This window comes from Nasonia vitripennis (assembly GCF_009193385.2).
Source record: "Nasonia vitripennis strain AsymCx chromosome 3 unlocalized genomic scaffold, Nvit_psr_1.1 chr3_random0009, whole genome shotgun sequence".
NCBI classification, from domain to species: domain Eukaryota; kingdom Metazoa; phylum Arthropoda; class Insecta; order Hymenoptera; family Pteromalidae; genus Nasonia; species Nasonia vitripennis.
The window spans coordinates 237,378-263,412 of record NW_022279629.1 but is presented as its reverse complement, the minus strand read 5'-3'; the positions used below and the strand labels follow the sequence as shown (position 1 = coordinate 263,412).

The window sequence follows — 26,035 nt, the reverse complement described above, 5'->3', positions numbered from 1 at the left end:
ATTTTAATAAAAACTTGTTGTATAACAATATATGTACAGTGTGAAGAATAGAACTTACAATTATGGAGAAGATCAGTACAAAGTTTTGTCGAGAAGGCGCTTCCCCGCCACGCGGCGGAGGGGACGTAGGTGAACAGTGTTTCTCTCTCAGCTGTTCGATTATAATTCGCGCGAGTCGAGATTTTCGTCGTGTTGATATAGCGCGGAGCAGTGAGAAAAGAGTCGAGCGGCCGTGTTGACAATTTGTTTTCAGCTGGTGTATAAGGTGTGTGTATACTGTATTTAAATTTTGAGTGTCTTCCTTCTTATTAATACCGTTTTCTTGTAGGTGTATGTGTAGCATTTCGGAAACTAGTCTTTTATTTAAATTGATCTCTCTGTATTTAATGTGGTAGTTTTCAAAATTGAAAGTGTGATTCAGATTGTTGACGTGATCGGAGATTACAGTATTTTTCAATTTTCTGTGTTCATTTGTACGTATACACATTTCTTTTATTTTGGCCTACATACGTGACAGAGCAATCATTAAATTCAAGTTTATAGACAACGTTGTTTTCTAGATCTTTATCTTTTTTGTCTTTGCCTTTTATGATGATGTTTTTCATTTGGCTATTTATTTTCGGTACAGTTTCGATGTTGAGAGTCTTGAATGTATGACTAGTCTGCTCGTAAAAACCTTGAATATAGGGTAGGCTTACAATATTACGTTTATTAAAAAGAAAACGTAACTTTAATTAAAATTTTTAACTTTAATTTTATTTAAAAATGCGTTACGTTAATTAAAAAGAAGAGATTTGCTATTTTAAGAACAAAAGGGCTACTGGACTATGGTAGCGTTCATTGAGAAAACTGTAAACAATAAGGTAGCATTCGCAGCAGAATGTATGTATGGTGTATATGTGCCGTTACATAAAACTTTGAAACTGTTTTTAGAAAGGCCTGGGATATTGAGTAAAATAATAGATTATACAAATGATTTACGCAAAAATACACGAATAATTTCAAATATGATGCTGGTTAAATTATGGAAAAATAAGTATGATACGAATTCTACAGATATCGTGTTACCTCTTGTAATCTTTTATGATGATTTAGAGACTGGCAATGCCATGGGAAGCCACTCAGGCGAAAATAAGTTTGGTGCTGTTTACGCATCAATGGCTTGCCTTCCTGCCAAGGTCTCATCTCAATTAAACAGTATTATATTTAACACATAAGTTTATACTGAGAACAAAAAGCGCACAACTAATGCAAAAGTTTTTCAAAAATTGATTCCCGAACTGAATTGTCTTCAGCGTTCTGGCATTCACGTGATCGTAGACGGTATTCAAAAATCAGTTAAATTCGTTTTAACGCTAATCGTAGGACTACTTAGGATTGAACGAAATATTTGGATTTGTAGAATTATTTTCATCGCATTATTTCTGCCGAATATGCAAAGCATCTTCAAAAGAGACATATAGTTTGACTATTGAAGACCAGTCATTGTTACGTACACGTACAAATTATGATTTAGATTGTAAGACAAAAAAACCCTCGAACACTGTAATAAAAGAGCCGTGTGCATTTCACGAAATCGACAATTTTCATATAACCGACAATACATCTGTTAACATGATGCACAATGTTTTGGAGGTAGTTTGTGCATACGATCTGCATAATATAATCGCAGTATTTATTTTTATAAAAATATATTTTACATTACAAGAATTGAATGCTAGAATAAAAAGTTGATTTCGGCGAAAAAACATGTTCCTTCAGAAATTTAATTTGATCATCTACAAAATAAATTGGCGATGCGTATGTCTGCATGAGAGATGCTATGCTTTGTAAAATATCTTGGAGTCATCATTGCTGATATTATTCCAGAAAACGATTATCACTGGGAACTTTTTAAATACTTAAGAAGTATTGCAGATATTCTTTTGTCGCCACGAATAGTAAGAGCTGATATTAAAATATTAAAGGAGTTGATAAGCAAACACCATCACCAACATATCAAACTCTTTGACTCACTAAAACCCAAATAAAATCCGAGAATTCTACACTTGAATAGACCATGTGTACATTTTTGGTCTATGCGCTTCGAGTCTTCTCGCCTCCCTACGAAGTCTACTGTCAAAGGAACATGCTCAACAAAAAATTTATTAAAGACCATCACTTTAAAACAAATCTTAAAAATGTGCGAGTTGTTTAAAACCAATGAATGTGTAGATGATTTTATATTAAATCTGCATGATACTAGTGCTAATGATGCGATACAAAGGTACTATAATACTTTAGGATTCGCTAAAAGCTCAATCAAATATTACAATCAAATCTTAATTTATAATATTTTTTATAAGATTAGAAGTGTTATTATTTTAAATATAGAGATAAGCGAAAAACAATTTGGAGAAAAAGTCAAACTCGTAAAGGTGAACAATGAGATATACTTTTACGTAAAAGTATTTAAAGAAATCTCGTTTGATCAATACTATTACGCGTATGTAGTAGAAAAAATGCAAGGAGATACAAGTGTATCTAATCTATTTAATTCACTAATTAAACTTTAGGATTTGCCTATAATCATACGTTGCTTGTCAGTCAAAGTATCCAATGAACATTTCATTGTTCCACCTTACCGATTATAATAATGTATTAGAGTAAAATTGTATATTCTTTATAGTAAATAAATCATTAAATAGCATTTTAATTGTGACTCCTTCATTCATTTGGATCAAAGACGCGGTGTATTAACAACTAATGGATCATTCTTTACAATACTCATAGCGCTGTATAGTCACGTTTTATACAGTGAAAAAATTAATAAATATACACATTTATTTTATTATCGATCATCAATTTGTTATATATAGAATCGATCTATGTATAACTTATAATTCATAACAACAACTTATCCGCATATATCAAAGAATTTCAGATACTTAATAACAGATAAATATTTATGTTGCTCACGAGTGAATGGCTGTTGCTCGACTGGTGGTGTAATTTTTCTACTAAAACTTGGAGACTGGTCGCGCCAAAAGAGAGGGTGAACGCGTTGACTTTCGGAAGCGCAACGAATAGACCCAGGGTTTTTAAGTGTAGAAGTTCTTCCGTGCTCGAGAGTCGAGAGACGGAAGGGGGTAGGACGATGCTCAAAATAATAAGAACAATTACCTAGGGCTTATATCTAAGTAGTTAGCGCTAAATAAATTATAATTGAATGTTGATAAACAGTATGTATGACTTTCGGCAGTTACGTTGATAGTGTACCAGCATAAATGAATATTAAAATACATAGTTAAAAAAACAAAATATCTGGTGTATATGTTTTATATAATCGCAAAAACAGTGACAGTTAAACTCTGCATATGATTTATTATGCTTTTTTTCATAGCATAATAAGTTATGGCATCACAGCTTAGGAAGGAGCAAATCAAAACAATTTAAATATTCTACAGAACTTACAAAAAAATACTAAAAATAGTAAATAAAAATAATTTTGTAGTTCAGGACAGTCCCCTAAATATAGAACACAATTTTTTGCTTGAAGGCGTTAAGACTACACTATGATGACCTTAAATCTCAATTTCTTACGTCAGATAGTATAACAAGGAATAAACGAATTATTATACTCAAAAACAATAAAAGAATTAGTGATAAGAATAGTTTTAAGAAAGTCATAGTAATATTTAATGCGCTTCCTAACGAATTAAAAACTGTAAATATAGAATAACATGCGCAATTGATCTCGCAAACGTACAGTTGTAAATTGTACTGTTACTACTTCTTAAAAAGGATGTATTGATACAAATTGTTTTTTTTTTAGTACGTAAGAATTTAGTTCATAAGTATTTTAATTTTTTATGTATATATATTTTTATATTATCTGTATACACCCCAGTCCTGCGATCAGATAACAATGTTTACCTCTGCGGGTTTTCGGGTATCAGTTAAACTAATATTCTGTAAACTTACTGGTTTCAATAAATAAAATTTATCTACATCTTATTTTTAAACAACAATTTATACTTTTTTTCTTGTTTGAAACATAATTTTATTTATATCGCTCGCACTATGTACAAATTTATTTTTAAGTTATAAACAGATTTTACAAGAATAAGAATGGGTATGAGGAGGAGTAAGAGGAGTACAGGAAGAGAAAGGAGGAGGGAAGAGGCTTCTTGTGCCCTATAAAATAAGGTAATTTTTAAAGCGATTCTTGTTTTTTTTTTTGAGGAGGTGTGTCAGGAGTTGGAAGCAGGGTAAAAGAGGGTGGAGGAGGAAAGAAGCGGAGCTGAAACTTACTAAGCACATAAACAACCATATAAGGTAGGAAGAAATGAATTGAGCTATGTATGCGTTGGTCGGTTGATTGACTCTAAAAACATGATGTGCTGGGTTAGAGAGTACGAGTGTAAAACAATGAGAGACGATAAACGAATTTGCGTAATCATGGCTTTAAATTAAATATCTAGCAGTACAGGAAAATACAAGCAAAGAAGTTGGTTGAATAAGCAGCGGCGGGTCTACGATAGAGTATTCCAAATAGTATTTTTTCTATATGTTCATTTAATAGTTCTCCGATCAATAAAATAGTCTCGTACGTAGAGTCCCATAATTATCCCTCGTGGCGCTTGCTATCCACATTGAAAAAGTTGTAATTATTAAGCGAAAGGTGGTTATCGTCCTCGTCGACGTAAAATAGGTCTCGGTGACTTCTAAGACATCATATCACAAGTCGTCGCAGAGCTCTTCAATCATCGAGAAATGTTTAGCAAGTATATTGATATTGATCTGGCCAACCGCTTTGCTGCATGTTATTACTGGCTCCTTCTAACGCAGCGAGGTTTGCTTCTGAGTGTTGAGTGATTAGCGGAGAGTCACGAATCTCATGCATGAACACAGTAAAATTCTTAACGATTAGCGGTGCCCAACCCAGCTCTTTCGCTGATTTCCTCGCTTTCCTGCAGAGGAAGTACACAAATCTCGGGTAAAGTGGGCTAATGAAGATCCTTCCCGTGTCCTGACGGCTAAACATGTCTAGCAAGCTTGTTTCCGAAGCATTTATAAAATTGTGGAGGCACGGGCACAAAGCGAAGATGCTCTGCGTATCCGCTCAGCAACGGGTGTATGTGTGTATAAATGTATGAGAATGTGTATGTATGCATACATGGTATACGTATGTAGCGAATGTGTTCAAAGGTATGTATGAAACGATATGTATTTTTTAAAAACAAAAGAACGGAAGAAGAAGACGTTAAGCGACCATATTTTTTCATTCTCTGTCAAACATTCACCGAGTCAAGATTAATCAAAGTTAGGCTAGAAAAAAAATCTCGATCCGATTCTTGGGTGCAGCTACCCATGTAGCACCTACAAAGCTGATCCCATTAAGTAAATGGGCTTTAGGCTGGACTGTGCTCCTTATCGATAATGAAAAAAGTCTTATAACAAATACTGATGTCGCTGGTTCCGTGGGCTGGGTATCAGTAACCTCAGATGCGACGATTATTTTTGCCGGTCGCGCTCTTCCGAAATAAAAACAGAGTGATCGGCAAGAACAATGGCGATAAGAACCTGTCTGACCGCCTGGCGGCCAATAATACCGAAGGATTTCAAAATCGTTATTTCAAACGTGTCTTTTAGGGTGGCCTTAACTTCCTCGTTTTTTTGGCATGCACCGCGAATGCTCTTCGTAAAATTGTGATGTCCTTGGACTACTCGAATTTAATAGATTTAACACGTATTATCTATTATGATCAATATGCTAAAATATAATGATGTCTTTTGCAGAAGCTCCCCGAAACCTCGAATGATGGTATGTGGCTCACCGCCTTCACAAAGTCCAACTGCAAGTATGGTAGTTTCTTCAACTCCTCCACCTGGTAGCGATCCAGATCCAGAGTTACACACGTTTCGAGAAGCTATTGCTCTTTCTGGTACGTAAAATCATATTTGGAAATAATTCTATAATGATAATAATTATATGAATCCTGGTGTCCTGGTGAAATCGTTAAGAAATAAGCACCAACCATTTAGCAGAAATCGCTATTATGGTGGCAATTAACTGAGTGTCTAGTAAAATGAATCTAAATGCATTTATTATATTATATTATGCGCGTTTCGAATGTATCTTTTATCTTATCTTATATTATATTACTATTTTACATTATATTAAAACTCTATATGTGAGTAAAACTGTAAAAATCCCTTAAAACTAGTAAATCATCCTATAATTATTTTTATTTTACGGTATGTATATGTTAAAGTTCAAAATTTCGTATTGCCGAAAAACGAAGAAAAATGTTAGGTTATACAAATTAATAAAATGACATCCAAAAGCGACCGTCCCTACGTCCGTTCATGCGTTACACTTTTTTTTTTATTTTTCCATTACCGGTGCAGCCCTTCGGCCTAGCTGCCGGGGGCCTTCCACCACCTCTGTGTGGAAGTTAGTGCCCCATCCTATCTCTTTCCTACGTCACTATCTCCCATGTCGATATTTTTCAGACACACAGCATGTTGGTTTGCCAGCACTCTCTGCCCCCTAGAGGGCATCGGGTCCGTCTCTCAGTGTAGCTTTCCTCGGAGAAGGTCCCGTATTAGACCAGCTCCACACCGGTAAGGCCGGCGCTCCCTGCCTAATGCATCGAGTTGGCTACCTTAATTCCTACCTTACCTTCGGTCCCTACCACTGTTTCGCATTCGCCCAGGCTTACGCCTGTGAGACAGGGAAAACCTCGGAGTCACACTGAAGGAGAATTCCGGGGAAAAAACCTGTCTCGAAACAGCCGGAGTCTTGGGTACTTTTGCCGTTGAAAGTAACTCACTGACACTCCGCTCGTGCGTTACACTTATAATTTATTATAATTATTATGTAATTTAAACACATATAAATGTTATTATTTAATGTACTTAATTAGTAAAGAGACAAACATAGACATATATCTTATAAAAAAACAAGATTAGTCCAGATGCGTTGGATGCTGTAAATGAACATTTGAACTAATAATATTTTACTGAAATCATTAACTTACCTTAATTTATAATAACACTATCAATGATATGTAGTATATACATGTGTATTAGGGCGGATCGAATTTTTTGTACGCACTTTGGCGACTCATAATAGTGCAGAAATTTTAGTAGTTATATCAAATAGAACGTCTGTAAAACTTGGACGCATAAGGTCAATTACTTCCGCTCTGTCTAAGGTCGACTAATTCAAAATTACCACATTTATGCTTAAAAATTTTTTTTTTAATTCTTCAAACAAATTTAAGAGGAAAATGCTCCAATACATTTTTTTGTAAAATGCATTCCTTCTTGTTGATAAATTATTGAAGTTTCAGAAATTTAAGTTGAAAATATTGAATTCAACACTTCAATAATTTATCAACAAGAAGGAATGCATTTTACAAAAAAATGTATTGGAGCATTTTCCTCTTAAATTTGTTTGAAGAATTAAAAAAAAAATGTTTAAGCATAAATGTGGTATTTTTGAATTAGTCGACCTTAGACAGAGCGGAAGCAATTGACCTTATGCGTCCAAGTTTTACAGACGTTCTATTTGATATAACTACTAAAATGTCTGCACTATTATGAGTCGCCAAAGTGCGTACAAAAATTCGATACACCCTAATGTGTATTTTTATAAATCAGTAGATCAGGACTTTAGCTGACAAAATTGGCAACGAAAGAGGAATTATGCTGACTTTTGCGGAATAATGGAGACGTCAGCATAATTTTGTGATGATTGCTTCAGCGAAAAGAGACTGATAAACTTAGCAGAGACGTCATTCAAGACGAAAAAGATGTAAGGCTGCTCATGTTTGTAGAAATCGCGTTGCCGAGTATCTACAAAACAGTCGCGGCACGAATCGCACAGGATAGCGGATTCGACGAGAGCCAAGACCAGCCTAAAACTGTGAGACAGTTACGTCGAGGATAGACAGCGTTTGGGGAAGGGAGGACTCATCATCCGATGGTCGATGAGAAGAAAAGACCAAGTGAAAACGCTGTCATAACCTCAACGACGAGCGAGACATCACCAACGCTGAACAGCGAAATAACTCTTGACGAAGAGCTCAGTTCGGACACAGAGTCACAAAGAAGTTCGGAGCTTTGTTCGTCATGCAACGAGTTGCGTGAGGGAGCTTCTAAGACCCTCACGTACACGCGACTTTTAGAGGAAATGAGGAAAATGCGTCACACGTTGCGAGAGTTAGAAGAGAAGGTGAAACGTCTCGAGAAGTTAAAGGTGAGTCAGACGAGAAATCCACTCGCCGGCGCGGAGCGAAGACGCACGCGAAGGGTTACGCCAAAGCAGAAAACAGCGTCAGCGTCCAATACTTCGCAGAAGAGCAAAACCAAACAAATAAACGAAGTACGACGCAATAGTCCGCGCAAGCGCCCTAAAAGCCAGAGCAAAGAGGAAGCAAGGGAAAGCGTTCCTCCGTCCAATGGACCACGCTTCGTCGAACGAGTCGAACGAAGGCGCAAGGGTGAACGGAAACCCGCGGTCCAGGAAGGCCACTTACCCCACGAAAAGCAGACGCAAAGAGGGCAAGATGTCCAATCGCATAAGAGGAAAACCCAGCATATCAGCATATCGCGAAAGTCAATCAAGCGAACAAGATGACAATCGGCGCATCGAAGCATGCATGCAAAACTGAAAAGAGATGCTGGATATGCAAGTCACGGGCGTATGAAAGAAAAAGTTGCTCAGAGCCTGATAATGCAGTAAAGCACATGTCCAGAAGAGCGCGTAAATGGCTCGAGTGCTGGACCTGTAGATGATTGACGCATTGGTGGCGAGACTGTCCCAAAGCAGGGGACAGCGGTTGTAAAACGAGAACTTCACAGGCGCAGAACACGAGAAGTTGCAGGAGGTCTGATTACGAGAGTGCTAAGGAGTTAGACTTGACAGCCTCGACGAGACCTTACACCTACTAACAGCGCGAGCAATTCGGACGCAAGGCGGATTAAGATCGTAGAAAGGTCAGAGGTGCAAGTTTGAATCCGCAAGCTTCGTCCGTAGGACGAGCGTCCAGCGCTGAGAAAGGCGATATTATAGCGCTTGAGCACAATGAGGACGCAAAAAAAGCTTAATTCCTGCGTTAGCGCCCGAGATTCAACGTGCTTCTGGGGCTATTACGCCTCTCCATTACCCAACATGGACGGTCGTCTCCGTGAACTGCAGATAACGAGAGACGTACCAACGTTAGACCTCAGCAAGACGTTTGGACTCCTTACGACCAGCGGAAAGTAAGTCAAGCTCGCGTTACAAAGAACTAAGAACGAGACGGATTCAAGGTGCGCCTGGAGTTCAGGCGCAGGTCCGCGAAAAGCCGCACATAGATGACTACGACCAAGAGAAGTCTAGTTAGTGGCAGAGATACGGGGTAGCGCCACACTATCACCCTTAGAAAACTCGATAAAGTGGGTGAGTGATCGTGGCCTGGCACGATCGCGTGAAGATCTCGAGATAGAGCGGCGAGATAGTGTCGCAGTGTGCGAGTAACGTGTCAGCGTGCCAAGCGGGTTACTAAAATGCACGACATGGACTGGTATCGTGCAAGGCTGGCAATTTCGTGACGAAGGAAAGTCACGAACAGCGAATGCGAAGCAAAGCATCGCCAAGTAGACGCCGCCTTGAAGACGAGAATTTGTCGGAGGATCGTTGAAGAGGAAGTTCGTCGATTCAACACCGGTCATGCGACTTAAAGAGCAGCACGAGCTTACGGTCAACCAAAGGTCGCTGAAGAGTGGAGAGGACGACATCGCTTAACCGCCGAGGGAAGCGAGCGGACAAGCGGATGCGAGCGGCGCACCGCTGATTAACGAGCGAACCTCTGTAGGCTAACAAAGTGATGCGGCGTCCGGGCTGAACGAAGCCAATTCGCGTACGGTTCGTAATCGTGCCGAATAAAACCTTGCGATCAAGGTGAAAATCGATCTAGGATACGGTCCTGGAGGTAGTGACGCGACCTGCAAGCATCTAAGTGAACCAGAGAAGAAACAGGTGCGTCGTAGAAAAGGTTCAACCGTCCAAAAGATAAACGTCGCGTTTTTCGTAGAGTGTAGAATCGAACTCGGGACGATTGTTCGATTCTAGGAGGGGGTTGTAACGAGGTGCGAAATCAGGTAGATTCGCGCATCGTTGGAACGCGACGTTGCGCAAGCGCGAGACAAGATTCGGGGCCTCGCGTAGAAGGCGCGGTCCGTCGGACAGACAGATATCTTCCTGCCAGAATAGCAAATGCGTCAGCTCTCGAATGTGAGACTGACTCAATCGAGCGACGACCGATAGCGAGAGAGAGAGAGAGAGAGAGAGAGAGAGTGTGTGTGTGTTTTTTTTTTTTTTTTTATAAGGCGTAGGCAGAGCACGCTCTGCCCAAGTGGCCATACGAAACCAATCCCCACCGGAACCATCGTTAGACATTTCTTCGGTGGGGACTGTTCATTAGCCTGATAGGGCTATCCAAGGATTGTTTGACATTTCCATGCATCCCCCATCCACCGTAGTGATTAGGGGTTCAGGATCAAACTCGTCTACTTCTTTCTGCATCGTCAGGCCGTCTACTTCCTACAGCATCGTCCTGTCATCCTCTGACAGTCTCAACCCTCGACCTACGTTCATCTGCATCAGGCAGGGGAGCTGGGCTCAGCTCAACCTACGTTCCTCTGCATCGGTTTGAGGAGCACTTAGATTAAACGGGCATTGCCACGTCTTGTATATAGTCTCAACCCCGACACCTACGTTCCTCTGCATCGGGTGGGGGAGTCTTGGCTCAACTTAGTTACCTACGTTCCTCAGCATCGGTCTAAGGAGCAGATATACGGACGATAGTCTCATCGTCTCGGGATTCCGTAAGCTGGCGTCTTGCCGTATCCTCACTTCTAAGTTTTCTCATTACGGTGGCCGCGAACGACGCCACAGTCTTCCAGTTATTGGTTGACTTCAGCATCAGCCCAACGAAGTTCTCGGGCGTGACGGCTTGACCTAAAGTTTCTAAGAGAATTTCTCTTTTTGCGGCAAACCGTGGACACACTGTGATGATGTGTTCGGCATCTTCGAGGGAATTCGGGCAGGTTGTGCGAGTAGCTTCGTTGTCCAACTTGAAGCGGTGCAGGTAATACCTGAAGCAGCCATGCCCCGTCAGTAGTTGGGTGAGATAAAAATCTAGATCGCTATGTCGTCTGTTTATCCATACTCCTATATTAGGCACCAGACGGTGTGTCCATCTTCCTTTTGTTGACGCGCCCCATCTACGCTGCCACGCTTCCAGAGTGCGTTGAAGCTCCTCCTTTTTAATGTGTACCCTTGTCGACTCTTCTTCTTGAAGCCTCTCAAAGAGCCTTGCCCTTTCTTCTGCTGCAAGATCCAGCGGAAGAATTCCCGCAAGAACCTCGATAGCATCACTAGAGGTCGTTCTGTATCCGCTAGTGACGCGTAAACAAGCCCGTCGGCGTGCTGATGTAACCTGCTTAGTGTACATCTTCACCGTTGCTGCTTCATGCCAGACCGGGGCGGCATACAGTGTAATTGAGTCAATCACGTGTGTCAGCAGCTGTCTCTGTGTTTGCCGTAGTCCCCCTATGTTGGGCATCAGTCCCGCTAACCCATTCGCCACCTGCGATGCTTTCCTGCCGACTCTTTTAAGGTGTTCATCGAACCTTAATCGGGCGTCGATTTGTACTCCTAGGTATCGTATGGAGGGTGCCGAGATAATATCGCTGCTTCCAACCCTTAGAGTAATGGTCTCTACTTTTTTCCGGCTTGTCACCAGGACCGCCTCCGTCTTGTGGTCGGCCAGTTGAAGACCAGCTGTCGTGAGCCAGCTTCTGATGCTGCTGATTGCGTCGTTAGCGTCTTCGGTAATCTCCTCCAACACTTTACCGGTCACTACTATCGCAATGTCATCCGCAAATCCAATAATCTTAATATTGGGAGGTACCGGAATCCTCAATACCCCGTCATACATGATGTTCCATAGTGGTGGGCCCATGACTGACCCCTGTGGAACGCCTGCAGTAACGCCGTGTTTCACAATACCGTCATCCGTGCGATATTGTAGTGTCCTATTGCTTAAGTAGCTTGCCACTATTTCCCGAATATAACTTGGCACCCTTAGGCCTTCTAAGACAGTGATGATTTGGGGCCAACGTGCAGAGTTAAAGGCATTTTTAACGTCCAGGGTGACGATAGCGCAGTACTTCTTAGATCCTCGCTTCCATCTCTTGCCGCTAATTGCCTCGCGTGCTGTGTTAACCACTAGCATGATCGCGTCTGTGGTGGATTTGGCTTTGCGAAAGCCGAATTGACGTTCTGATAACCCTAAAGGCCCCTCGGTGAAATCTTCAAGTCATCCGACTATGATTTTTTCAAGAATCTTCCCTGGGGTGTCTAACAAGCAAATAGGCCTGTAGGACGACGGATCTTCCGGTGGTTTGTCACCTTTTGGCAGCGGGACTAGCTGTTGTAGTTTCCAGCGTTCGGGAAAGATGCCCTCCTGAAGGCACGCTTCAAAAGTTTTTGTTGCCAGCTTGAAAGCCTGGTTTGGGACGCCATCTGGGCCGGGTGCAGCTGCGTCCCTGGTCTTTCCACAGGCTCTTCTGAGTTCCTCTTCAGATAAAGGTGGTATACTTTCTGGTGATGGGGCTTTCCAGTGAACTTCACATTTATCGTCTTTGGGAAAGAGGACTTTAATTATCCGGCTCAAGAATTCAGCTTCGCATGGTGGCGCTGCTACTTTGCCCTTGAGTCGCGCCATGACCGCTTTGTAAGGACGACCCTACATGTCCCTGTTTACTTCCTCACAGAGTTCTGAATTACAGCGTTTTTTTGCTCGCGTTTATTGCTTTACGGAGCCTCTTCCGTACCAGCAGGTATTGTTCCCTTAAGTTTCCTCGATCGTTCTGGGCTCTTTGAGCGAGTCTTCGTGCTTTATGGCATTTCTTGCGCAGTTCAGCTATTTCACTTGTCCACCAATATGTTTCCTTGTGCCCTTTTTTCGTTTGCACGGAACGTGTCATGGATGCATTACACGCCTCTGTAACAAGGGTCATAAGAGAGTCGTCCATGAAGTTGGATGTACCCGCATTGAGCCCTTCCCCTTCGATCATGACCTCAAAAGCTTCCCGATCTAGTGATTTGGCGTTCCATTTACGCATATTATACGACTTCGGACAACTCGCAGTCTTGTTTCTATCAACTATTTCGTACAATATAGCTCGGTGGTCACTGTGCGTATATTGATCGCTTACTTTCCACTTCTGCAGGTAAATGCTAAGATCGTCGCTTACAAAGGTCAGATCAATTATTGAGGTTTGTTCGCCTCTAATAAACGTTGGTTCAGAGCCCGTGTTCATGAGACAGACCTCAAGTCTTGTCAGACTTTCAAGGAGTATTTTTCCTCTGTTGTTAGTTGAGGTACTCCCCCCAGACGATGGACCACGCATTGAAATCTCTGGCAATAATTAGGGGCCTTTTGCTGGCTGCTTCATCCTCTACTCTGGTAAGTAGCATTGCGAACTGGGCTTCAGTAAGACTTGGAGGAGCATACACGCTAAAAATGTATATTCCCCTCACTTTTACCCAGGTATATAGCTCTCTTTGGTCGTGTGGTCGTTCCTGTACATGGGCATTCGCACTAACCCAGATTGCTGCCTTGCTGCTGCAATCGGTGAACCATTGTTGTGTGGCGTCGGTGTCTTGGTACTGCTCCGAGATGATAACAACATCTATGGAAGATTCGCGAACGGTCTGTTCCAGGAAATCCTGTGCAACTTCGCAATGATTTAGGTTGAGCTGCAGAAGTCTCATCCTCTAAACTTTTTAATGTACTCCTGGGTAAACGGGCATGCTTCGTCTGGGATTTTCCGGTCTCTTGGCACAGCAAGCAGCATGGATCCTTGTTGCACGACATGACTTCGTGCTCTGTGCTACCACAGCGTCTGCAGACTTTTGACCTATCTGTCCCTCCATACTTGGCTGCAGTGTGACCTATTTGTCAACATCTATAGCAGCGCCTTATTTCTATTTTTCTCCGGACACGGCAGTTCACCCATCCTATGCGAACTCTGCCTTCCCTTATCAGGTTTGCAGCCGAATTAAGTGGAGCACTTACGACTGCTGTCTGCGTTCTTCCGTAGGCTGGTCGTAGGGATCTTACTGATATCGATCCAGATGACCCATCTTTGATGTGTTCGGATAGGATCTCCCGAACTTCTTCCTCTGTAGTGACTTCGTCAATGTCTTTGATCTCCAGAGTGATTTGCTGGGACCTTATCATAGCCGATGCCTTCTCTTTTACTTTTCCCTCCACCTTGAGAGCTAGTTCTTGCGCTTTCGTGTTTTTGCTGTCCAGCTCCAAGATCAGCGCACCTCCCGCATTTCTTCTTATTTTTGTGACCTCTTTTTTGAGGTCAACTAGCTCCGGGTCACTTTTGATATCCTTTAAGATATCCGCGTAGGACACACCGTCTTTGGCCCTTATCACAATGGAGTTTGGTCTGTCCCTGCTAGGCGGCTTCCTCTCCCAGGGAATCTTGTTCTTTTTCTCCTTTTTGCTAGCGACCTTGTGCCACTCGCTTTCCTTTACCCTACTCCTGTCGGTGGTTTTCTCCTGTTGTTTTTTGGCCCCTCCAGCGGCCTGCTGGCTGTGTGGTTGGGTCTTTTTGTTTTTTTGCGGTTGGGGGGTAATCGGAACCTCCCTAGTGCCGTCCTGTTCTTTTCAAGAGTGATGAGAAACCAGCGGAAAACTCCACATTGGTGTGTGTGTGTGTGTGTGTGTGTGTGTGTGTGTGTGTGTGTGATCGCGAGAAGAAGACGTCCAAGCCAACTCCTGCTACGAGAACCAAGGACAACCCGGCCTGTCGATCAGCGGCTGAACGAGAGGACGTCAGCTCTAGCAAGTGAGCCGAGACAGACTGGACTCTATGGATAATGTTGTATCAAACGCATCCAACATTCATAAGTCTGTTAAAAGCGATCTATCGGCGATTATGATCCAGGTTAAGCGGCTTGAAAGAGGACAAATGGTGCTGGAAAAGAGCAAGGAGAGCCCTGAATTGATGCTAAAAAAACGGAAATGTCACCGAAATAGCAGCATATTCAGAAGAAGGACAAGGCATCACAGACGATAGAAGCATCAAACGCGTTGATGACAAGAACGCTAAATAAGCGTAAGCCAATGTCACCAAGCCAGATAGAAGAGCGACAAGAAAACTACGCTAAAAGAACAAGGAAAAATAAGGAAGTAGCCTCTGTGGAAGTCGCATCAAAAATCCAATCACAGGTGTCTCCAGAAGAAAAGGCAGACCCACCCTAGCAGGAGGTTATTATCAGAAAGGAGAAAAAGAAAGAAAAGAAGAGGAAAGAGGAGATAAGCGAAAGCACTGGTGCCAAGAACAAAAATGGCACTAGAAAACCACGAGAATAGCGAACAGAGACGGGATTGGAACCAGCCAGACACAACGGAAGTTATCCTCATTTCCAGTAGGAAGAAGATGGAGGAAATCATACTGATGGTGGATGGACATGAAATCGTTTCTCGATCAACCATCAAATACTTGGGCATCACCATCGATGCAAGACTAAGTTTTAAACAGCATGTGGAAATAGTCAGTGATAAAGCAGCAAAAGTTGGGGCTGCTCTATCACGATTGATGCCAAATGTGGGAGGGCCATTTTAGAAGCGAACGTTACTCTTAGCCCGTGTAACCACATAATTTATGCTATACAGAGTCCCAATATGGGCGGATGCGATGCAAGTGAAATCGTATGCACGAAAATTGACTACCGTGTATAGGTGAAGTGCACCAAGAGTGGTGTCCGCTTACCGTACGGTATCGGTCGATGCTGCCTGCATTACAGCAGGTAAGCCACCCATTGACCTCTTAGCGTTGGAAAGAAAGGACGTATTCGAAGCTAGGAGACGCTCGAGTGACAAACGCCAGAAGGAGATCCGGGATGCCGCAAGAAAGAAGACAATGGCTGAATGGCAAACAAGATGGGGCGCTAGTAGCAAAGGACGATGGACTCATCGCCTTATACCAAGGATAGAAGACTGGATTGGAAGAAGACATGGGGAAGTTAACTACTACCTCATGCAGTTTTTGATCGGGCACGGATGTTTTCGGGCGTACTTGCATCGGTTCAAACTAGACGACTATCCGAACTGCCCAATATGTTCAGATGCAACATAGGATGTTGAGCACATCTTTTGCGAGTGCTCACAATCATCATCAGGAGCGAGAGGATCTTGAGAGTTATCTTCAGATCAGAGTAACTCCTGAGTCGATTATGACGGCCATGCTGACCTCAGAAGATGGATGGTGCGCAGTCAGCAACTATGTATCAGACATTCTCAAGAAAGTCAGGAAAGACGAAGAAGACAGAAGAAGGCGAAGAGGCTAAGTACGTACGTGTGTATGTGCGACGCAGAAAATGAAGGATGACTATAGTGATGACGACCACATCAACCAGAAGAGGGCGAAAGCCTTGCGCCCCCCGCGAAGCATTGCTTGACGGTGGTATCGCGGGGTTCAGGGACATAGAAGATGGAGCTGGGCACCTTTACCGAGGGTCGATAAAGTCAAAGAGGGCGTTCCTTTTTACAGCTAGGTGTTTTTTCACCTGGCCGTAGAGGGGATGGGTTTAGTCGGTGGGAATCCGGCACACGACTGACATTGGGGATGGGGCTGTTTCGACGACCTCATAAACAATGTCATGCTATGGTCTTTCTAAGATTTTCCCTAATACCTCTTTCTCCGAGAGAGATAAAAAACACACAGACACAGACACACACACGGACGGACGGACGGACAATGCAGAAGGAAGAAGACGGCAGAACAATGCAGAATGAAGAAGACGAGTTTGATCCTGAACCCCTAATCACCTTGGTGGATGGGGATGTATGGAAATATCAAACTTCAAAGGAGAAGCCAAAAAAGGCTCGTTAACGGGCCATAGTTGCTCTACCTACGCCACATAAAAAATAAACACACACACACTTATATTATATTTTCATTTTTGTAATACTCCCTCCCACCCATCCCCTACTACCCTTCACCTACCCCCTACTACCGCTACCGTGCCACCCCACCTAATAACGTGAAATTCTTTCATGTAAAAGTTTACAAATAATCATTAAATATTTATAAGTATTATTATATCATGTCTTATAATAATACGAAATAAACTTATGATATTATCTAATGATTATTTGTGTATCTGTCCTGTATTGGTTTCTTTTTGTGTATTGTGCATATTAAAAGTTGCCAAAAAGTAATTTAGAAAGAAAATATTTTTAGTGATTATGTAATTAAAAAATTTTCAAATAAAATGTATGATCTAAAATTCTTAAGTCTTAAAAGATGGTAATTTATTATGAAAAAATTTATAGTGATTTAAATTTTGATGGGAAATATTTAGATAATATTTATGATCAATTTTGGAAAATATAACCAAAAATATCTATATGATTTTATTTTTGTACACAAATAAAAATAATTTTTATTATTTAACATTTTCTACTAGAGATAACGGATGACTATGCTTTCATCGTTGACTGATGTTGATCTACATACTATCAATCTGTAAATTAAGTTCGTTAACATGTGTTTGCATCGGTAAACATGAAATGTACTAGGTTATATGTGTCAAATTTGCATGTAAAACCACTTATTAGCCTTTATATCACGTTTGTTTTCAACATAACTTCTAGTAGAAGGTTAAGCCCATTTTGAAACCTTACAGCTACTTTTTTTACTATAAAAAGGTATCTTTTTACTGTATTGAGGTTGTCGGAGTCTGGATAAAAAATTCAGAGTTTTATATTTTAAGGTTTAAAATGCAAATAAGGTAGCCTTAAAAAAAATATATATATATGGGACGTTCCACGTCAAACGTAACAAAGTTCTGCCCAAAATTCCTTTTGATCTAAAAATTTTTTAAAATATGGAAAATTTGGCATTTTTTATGTACTTTCAATTAGTGAGAAGCGTTTTTTAAAATTTTGTTCCCAGACTGAGCTACGCGTTCCCAACTTTAAAAAATTACTACTTTACGAAATATCAAGCTGTCAGAAATCACAGGGGCTCAGAAAATTCTAAGCAACGACTATTTTCATGTATTTTGAGCTGCTGAACAAGAATCCGACGGTATTTTTTACCGATACCTCAAGCGTTCGCCCCTAACCTCAAATAACACCCCCCAAAATTGCTTTTTCACGCAGTTGAGAGGTTTATCCTGTGATCGACGGGAAGAAAATTATTGACAGAGGGTATTTTTATATATTTTCTGCTGCTGAACACGAAACCGGACGTCTTTTTTACCGATACTTCAAGCGCTCGTCCCTAACCTCAAAAAACCATCCAAAATGTCTTTTTTACGCGGTTAAGAAATTTACATCTAGAGGAAAATCATTGACGAAGGCTATTTTTATGAATTTTGGTCCACTGAATTTGATCACGAAGCTAAATTTTATTTTTTTATTTTTACTTCAATGCAATTAAATAATGTAACTGATTACTGATAATATGGTTTATACTGTGCAATTTTTTTATTGATTCCTATGAAAGCTATCTGCGTTTTACAGGGTTGGGACTGTCTTTATTACAAAGCCCACATTACTTTCTTTTTATATTTTTTTAATTATTACTTTAATTTTTGTATGTTTGTATTATTTTGTTGAACATATTTTAAATTTAATTATTAATATTGTACTATTGATAATGGACTTGGTGTATTAGAGTATCTAAACACAGTAATTTTTTGTCGGGACAAACTAAAAACGCATGTCCTTCTGAAATTTTTGTAACCGGCGGTGCAGCTGAGAATCTTTTCTTTAGTGATCTTGAAGTTTTTTCGTAATCTTTTTTGGAATAGTGAAAGAATGTTATTGTTTGGAACTTTTGTCTCGCCCAGTCATAAAGTTGTTTTGAATTTAAAATCGCTTCCATAGCTTTGGCTTGCAAGCTGGTACGAATAGCTTCTTTTTTTAATACGGCTCTTACTCCGTCACATTAACCCTTTCCATGAGCAGTAGCATGGAAATGCCAATCCGTCATTATTTGGAAATCTGACTCATGATTAACCAAGTTCATCATCTGATATCTATTTTTATACTGCTGCTTTGCACCATCTGTGACGTATATAATCTTATTCATTTTTGGGAATCTTTTCTTTATTCCAGAAATAATCTTTTCTTGTAAAATATAAACTGCGGCCGTATCATGAGTAGTACATTCAGAAAGTGCTATAAAACTACAATGCCTTGTTTCATTATCTTCTCTGTAATATAGTACTGCAACATTTATTGTACACTGATCATTGTTAAAATGAAATTGCTGAGCAGCATCCTGAACGACGTAAGCAAAATTTTCAGAATAATCCATCTCCAGAAGCCCTTCGTTCTCTTGTAAATTGTTCTGATCTTTTATACATTTAGATTGATTTTTTGCGATGATATGATGTGGTATAAGTTTTTTTAAACTCAAAGACAATTCAGACGTAAAATCATCCACCGAAAGACATTCTCTTTTTAAAGTACATTTATTTGTTGACTGCCGAACACTAAAAATTAATTCTTCAATCTTATTTTCGTATACTACAGAAGATACATGTTCTTCAAATCTTAAAAAATTACTACATTTTTACAACTTCCTAAAAAACAAGCAGGATTCTGATTTCTGCATAAGATGAACAAAAAGCAATCGATATAACCATTTATTGGATCACCAGATCCCTTCGTGAGAATCATCAATTTGGATGCTTCAAGCATGGCCTTGAAATTTTTGTGTATTACACATACACACACGTTATGCGTGCCTCTTTCACCAGCCAAAACACACCATTTTGGACGTAGTTTGGCGAATTTACTAAAGCTGATAGGTGGTTTTTTGAGGTTAGGGACGAGCGCTTGAGGTATCGGTAAAAAAGACGGCTGGTTTCATGTTCAGCAGCACAAAATACATAAAAATACTCTGTCAATAATTTTCCTCCCGTCGATCACAGGATAAACCTCTCAACTGCGTGAAAAAGCAATTTTGGCGGGTGTTATTTGAGGTTAGGGACGAACGCTTGAGGTATCGGTAAAAAATACCGTCGGATTCTTGTTCAGCAGCTCAAAATACATGAAAATAGTCGTTGCTTAGAATTTTCTGAGCCCCTGTGATTTCTGACAGCTTGATCATTTCGTAAAGTAGTAATTTTTTAAAGTTGGGAATGCCTAGCTCGTACAAGAATTTTATAAAGTTGGGAACACAAAAATTAAAATTTTCATATCTTCGATTTCACAGAGAACCATCCATATATATATATATATATATATATATAGACACACACACACACACACACACACATTTATATATACGTATATTTACGTAGTTTAAACAACGTTGGAAATAATCGCTATTCGATATCAATGAAACCAGGAACCTTTTTAAAAAAACATTTATGTAGTATTTAAAAAACAGTTAAATAACCATTACAATTATTAACAAACAAACAATATGTAATTTTTGTGAAGGTATCTAGACATGCTTTCGAAACAATAAATACAAGATTTGTGTAATTCTAACAATGCTTTCAGAGAAAAAATCATCGTCTGGTGACTATATACAAACACTTCGTATAGAACGCCATGTCAATCAAACAAAAATGATGGTGTTGTATGTAAAAAGAAGTAAATTATGGTTATCTTTCATGAAATTATCTTTAAATGAATATTTCAGATTACAAAATAAAAATCATGAATTTAAAATTGGGTTCTCGATGTAGAAGAAAATAAAAATACAACAAAATATTAATTACGAAATAATGTTAGAAGAATTCCATACAAATTTATTTGTAATAGTGATTTTACTAGTAGGGTCACCTTACCCCTAACGTCGCTCATTTGATGTTAGGTATAAATGTTCATAGGTCCAAGGAAAATTTAAAGAAAATGATATTGTGACATACACAAAAAATTAAAAGGTTGCGCGAGTTTGATTATTTTTCTGTGCATGTTAAGGGGATGTCGCCCCAAAAGCTTCGAAAATCCGCCACGGGGTATTTTGTATTTCCAAACTTCTAGAAAAACAGAAAGTCCTATCAAATTTTTCTTTTAGTAGAAGAATTGATTAAACTAACACTACGGCGCTACAGACTTGGTTTTCCATTTGCAAGCTTTATTTAAAAAGTTTTATGTAAAATTAGATTTTAAGGTTGGCGCTGCAATCGCATGAGTACGGCGAAGTACGCGTAAACATCTGTTCGTATTTCCAAGATATTAGAAAAACAAAAAGTCTGATCGAAATTTTCTTACGGTAGAACGATTCATTAAACTTAACACTACAGCGTTACAGACTCGGTTTTTCATTTGCAAACTTTATTCAAAATGTTTTATGTAATTGAAAAACAGTGTTTTTTGGGACGACATCCCCTTAATAACGTAATGTGTAATGAGTTACACATGTAATATAATAGTATGCATGTATGTCAATTAAAAAAAAATCACACGTTAAAAATAAAGTGAGATTAATCAAAGTAAGACGAGTTTATAAGAATATTTTTGCAAACATAATATAACACAAACTCAAAATTGTTATGTTCAATGATGGGCTCAGTTTAATATTTATGAAACAGGCATGGTAAGATACATAGTAAGTACACAAGGAAGGTTTGTATCTGATCAATATATTATTGAAGTTTTTAGTTAGCAATTATTTGATTCAACTTAATTGATCCCAACAATTCTGTATTTGTTATATTATGAATAAAATAATATTGTAATATTACTATAATATTATATGACTTATATTATTTAATATACTATAATTTACTTTATTCCATTGATCATATTTCTTTTTAGATCTGTAATTTTGTTTCAATCGAAATTATTATGTTACATACTATTATTGACATGCACTGTAATATAGAATAAATCAAACTCGGCTAACCGTTTACTTTTGTTGAAAGTTAATATTTTTGAGACATTACATTTCTTTTCAATCAAACTTATTAGAAGTATCTGAAATATGGTCTAGAAATAAAATGTATGTTTTATAAACAGTTTTAATTACAAACAAAACACAGTTAATGGACTCGACATTGACAATTTTTGAATTATAATTGATTTTATGTGATCAAACTATGTAAAAAATGTAGTTCGATTAACGAAAAAAATTACATTAATTGAAGTTTCTGATTAAGATATTTTTTATATATTGCAACTGTAGAAAATTCTCAAATTTTCAGTTTGCGGGCTTCGCCTCGATCAGTTACGTCAGTGACGTAAGCTCGCGGCGCGTGATTAGATTAATACGCACTATTATATTATTTGCACGAAAAAGATATGAGAGGCTTCACATGTTGCTAATATATATATATATATATATATATATATATATATATATATATTATATATATATATATATATTATATATTATATATATATATATATATATATATATATATATATATATATATATATATATATATATATATATATATATATATATATATATATATATATATATATATATATATATATATATATATATATATATATATATATATAATATATATATATATATATATATATATATATATATATATATATATATATATATATATATATATATATATTATATATATATATATATATATAATATATATATATATATATATATATATATATATATAACAAACCAAACCATACATTGTGAATTACGATTAATAAACGAACGCATTTACCAATAATCTATTGTACTCATTTCATCGCCCCGATATTTTCGCAGCTATCATGAACTTAACACCTCACGAAGAACAAAACCATCGACTCTCACATGTAACATTTGTACGGTATCATTCATATATTACAATAGCAGTCCATGCGTACAAATATTGTATAGGATCATATTTGTAGATTTTTCTAGTCTTTGCGACAATATGTGTGTGTGTGCATGTGTGTTTATATATATATATATATATATATATATATATATATATATATATATGCGTGAAAGTTGTTTCATTGATCAGTCTGCTCGAATAATTCAGTAAATCATAGGAACTCGAAGCCAAATGAAATAATTCCGCTGAAATTTCTTTGGGAGTTGGGTACAAGATATAGAATATATATATATATATATATATATATATATATATATATATATATATATATATATATATATATATATATATATATTGAACAGAAATTAAAATTTTCATCTTTGATTTCACAGAGAACCACCCATATATATATATATATATATATATATATAGTAATAATTTAATTTTTTTTCACAATATTTCGCAAAGAGGTATTAATTTTTTTCTTTTTATGATTATAGGTTCACCAATGTCACGACGAGCCAATCGACAAACAGAGCTTTCGGCCTTTATTAGTAGTGAATTTGCACGACATCACAAACGACCTGCATCTCATGATGTTGACATGGGCTCACCAACGCACAAGCGAACACGCTTTATGTAACAGTGCGCTGAACAATGTAATGCAACAGCTACCGTATACAAAATGACGAGCTCAGCACTTTTTACGTTTACTCTTTGCGGATATCGATTAATTAATTTTGAAATCGCTAAATTGTTTGCTATAAGAAATATCATGTTGCTCTGAGTAAATTGGAAGCTCGTGCTTATCAAGTATATTGAAGCTCTTAACGGGGTGTATCATCGTTATTATAAACCTTTTTGCTCAAAGTTCATTTATGAACAAGTTAGTACTTGACATGAATAGAGCATTATAAAGAAGTGATTGTACGTATGTTTGTTTGTGTAAATGAGCAAGGGAGAGAAAGAGCATATCCGACTGGCGGCTTGATGCCTCTGTATTTCTCATAAGTCCTTTATTTTAAGAAAAATATAATTATAAATACCGATTGTGACTTCATTACAAATGTACGTTTGCTTACATTAATAACATTTTATTTTTATTTGATTAATAATAAAGCAATCAATTTATTGTATCTTTTGGTTTAATAATTATGTTTAGCTTTTAATAAGTTAAAAAAAATAGGAACATACAAAATTCAAGTATAATAGTTTTAAGATATGGAATAAAGCAAAAATCTAGAAACTCATTTTTAACATACAAAATAATAAACGCTTTTACCTACATAATTCGGTTGTAGCCAATAATTAAGTAACTTTTTAATTGTTGTCAACAAAGTTATCAAAATATTTAATTTTTGCAAAAGCTAGAAAATCTATCATTTATATTGTGTTTTTAGAATTAGATAGCGAAAGAAAAAAAATCACTACTGCAGATTGTTTTTAATGTTTCAGTAATTTATGCAAGAATCAAGGTCTTCATCAACATAGGTTCATGTACAAAGGCTTCGGATATGCTCGTTAACTGTTAAAAGTGCCGATACTAAAATAATATTCGTGTTTGTGTCATAAATAAAATTTTATATGGACCTTGAATTTGCAATATAGCTAATCTAATTTAATATATAGAAAAAAAGGATCAGTTTTTTTATTTAGTTACAAATCTTTTTAAATCAAACTATGTGTAGCAGATTTAATTCGATGAAAAAAGCATCTGTTAAAAAGAATAAACTCTAAATACACTTATACTGTAACCATCTTCAAAATCTTTATATAATTATCTACTATATGTAGAAAAGTGTGCTGATTTAAATTTTTTAAATTAAACTTATCAATGTAAAATAAAATTAATATTTTTTAGAATCATAATGAACTCTTTTTCCTTTTCATGATTATTTGGTTGCTTTATTTTAATCAACACAATACTGTAGTGAACTCTACCTTATGTTTTACTAAGTAACTATTTAGTAACGGGGCTTGTTTTTGGGCGGAAAACTTGGCAATACTTAATCGGATCACAATCCCGGTGGTGCAGAGAACTCTCCAACGCCTGTGATCTGCTCGCGTTGCAACCGGTCGTTGCAACACCCGCGGAGGCGGCGCGACGGTATTCGCGGTAAGGGTGTAGGGAACGGGAGTGAAAAATTCGGGAAAATGAACCGAATCGCGATTAAGATAAAACATAGAAATAATGTATTGTGCGACTAATCTTGTTTCTATAAAAGTATGCGCCGAGTCACATCAATATCGACCATACGCTTACACACATTCTGCGGCGGTGATATTGATGGCTTACTCGCAGGATCCGACGTCCTTTCGTTCGGTCGCTGGTCGACTGGCCGGGTCGTCATTTTCTTTAGCTCATAAACGAGAGCTGACGCGTTCACATCTATGGCCGGAAACTATCTGTCTGTCCAACGAACCGCAATATATACGCAATATATATCTTGCCTCGCACTTGTGCAATGTCGCGTTTCAACGATGCGCGAATCTACCCGATTTGCACCTCGTTGCACAATATCAAAATACATTGTAAACGTCTAAAACAGTATATTCAGAGACAAGTTGCATAAATAGTCCATAACAGCATAGCGTGTTGGCACCCTACCCTGGTAGAAATGTCAACGGTTCAATGGCTTAGCAATGGCTTATTTAACCAATAACGCCAATGAACCGCTTAGAAACCGCTAAATAACCGCTTACTGTAATAGAAGCTTATGCACAGCTCCTTGCAGTTAATTTGCTTAAATTCAGTTTACTAGCCATACGTATACAATTGTCAGGTTAAAACTTTTATTAACAAATATAAATTTACCTATATGATTGATTATAATTGAAAAAAGGTTAGGATATGCAAAGGACATGTAACAATTTTTAGATAATATATTTAAGTTGTATCTAGATAGGTTAAGAGGTTAGGATAACCACCAGCTAAATGAATCAATTTAATGTTATTAATATTTCAATTTTTTAAATATAATATAGTCCTATTCTACTATCTGAACAAGGTTTGTATGATACGCATGCACTGTACTTCATTTCACTTGACCGTACCCAGTCATGAACTGTTATTTCATAATGTCATGCTGTCTGATCAAATAAAATAAATAAAAATTATTTGTATTAGCAAACTAAATAGTTCAAAATGCCTTGTTCAACAAGACTAAACTAAAAAAGAACCCATTTAAACATTGTTAGGGT

General features: G+C 38.0%; 1 protein-coding gene across 1 annotated transcript in view; it reads left to right on the top strand.

Moving 5' to 3' along the window:
• LOC103315370 overlaps positions 1-24,681 on the top strand; it is a 175,614-nt gene extending 150,933 nt beyond the window's left edge. The window contains exons 8-9 of the mRNA XM_031927029.1: positions 5,782-5,927; positions 23,335-24,681. Of these exons, the coding sequence (XP_031782889.1) occupies positions 5,782-5,927; positions 23,335-23,477 (289 nt within the window). The 3' untranslated portion in view covers positions 23,478-24,681. The remainder of the gene's footprint in view (positions 1-5,781; positions 5,928-23,334) is intronic.
• Positions 24,682-26,035: the final 1,354 nt, after the last annotated feature.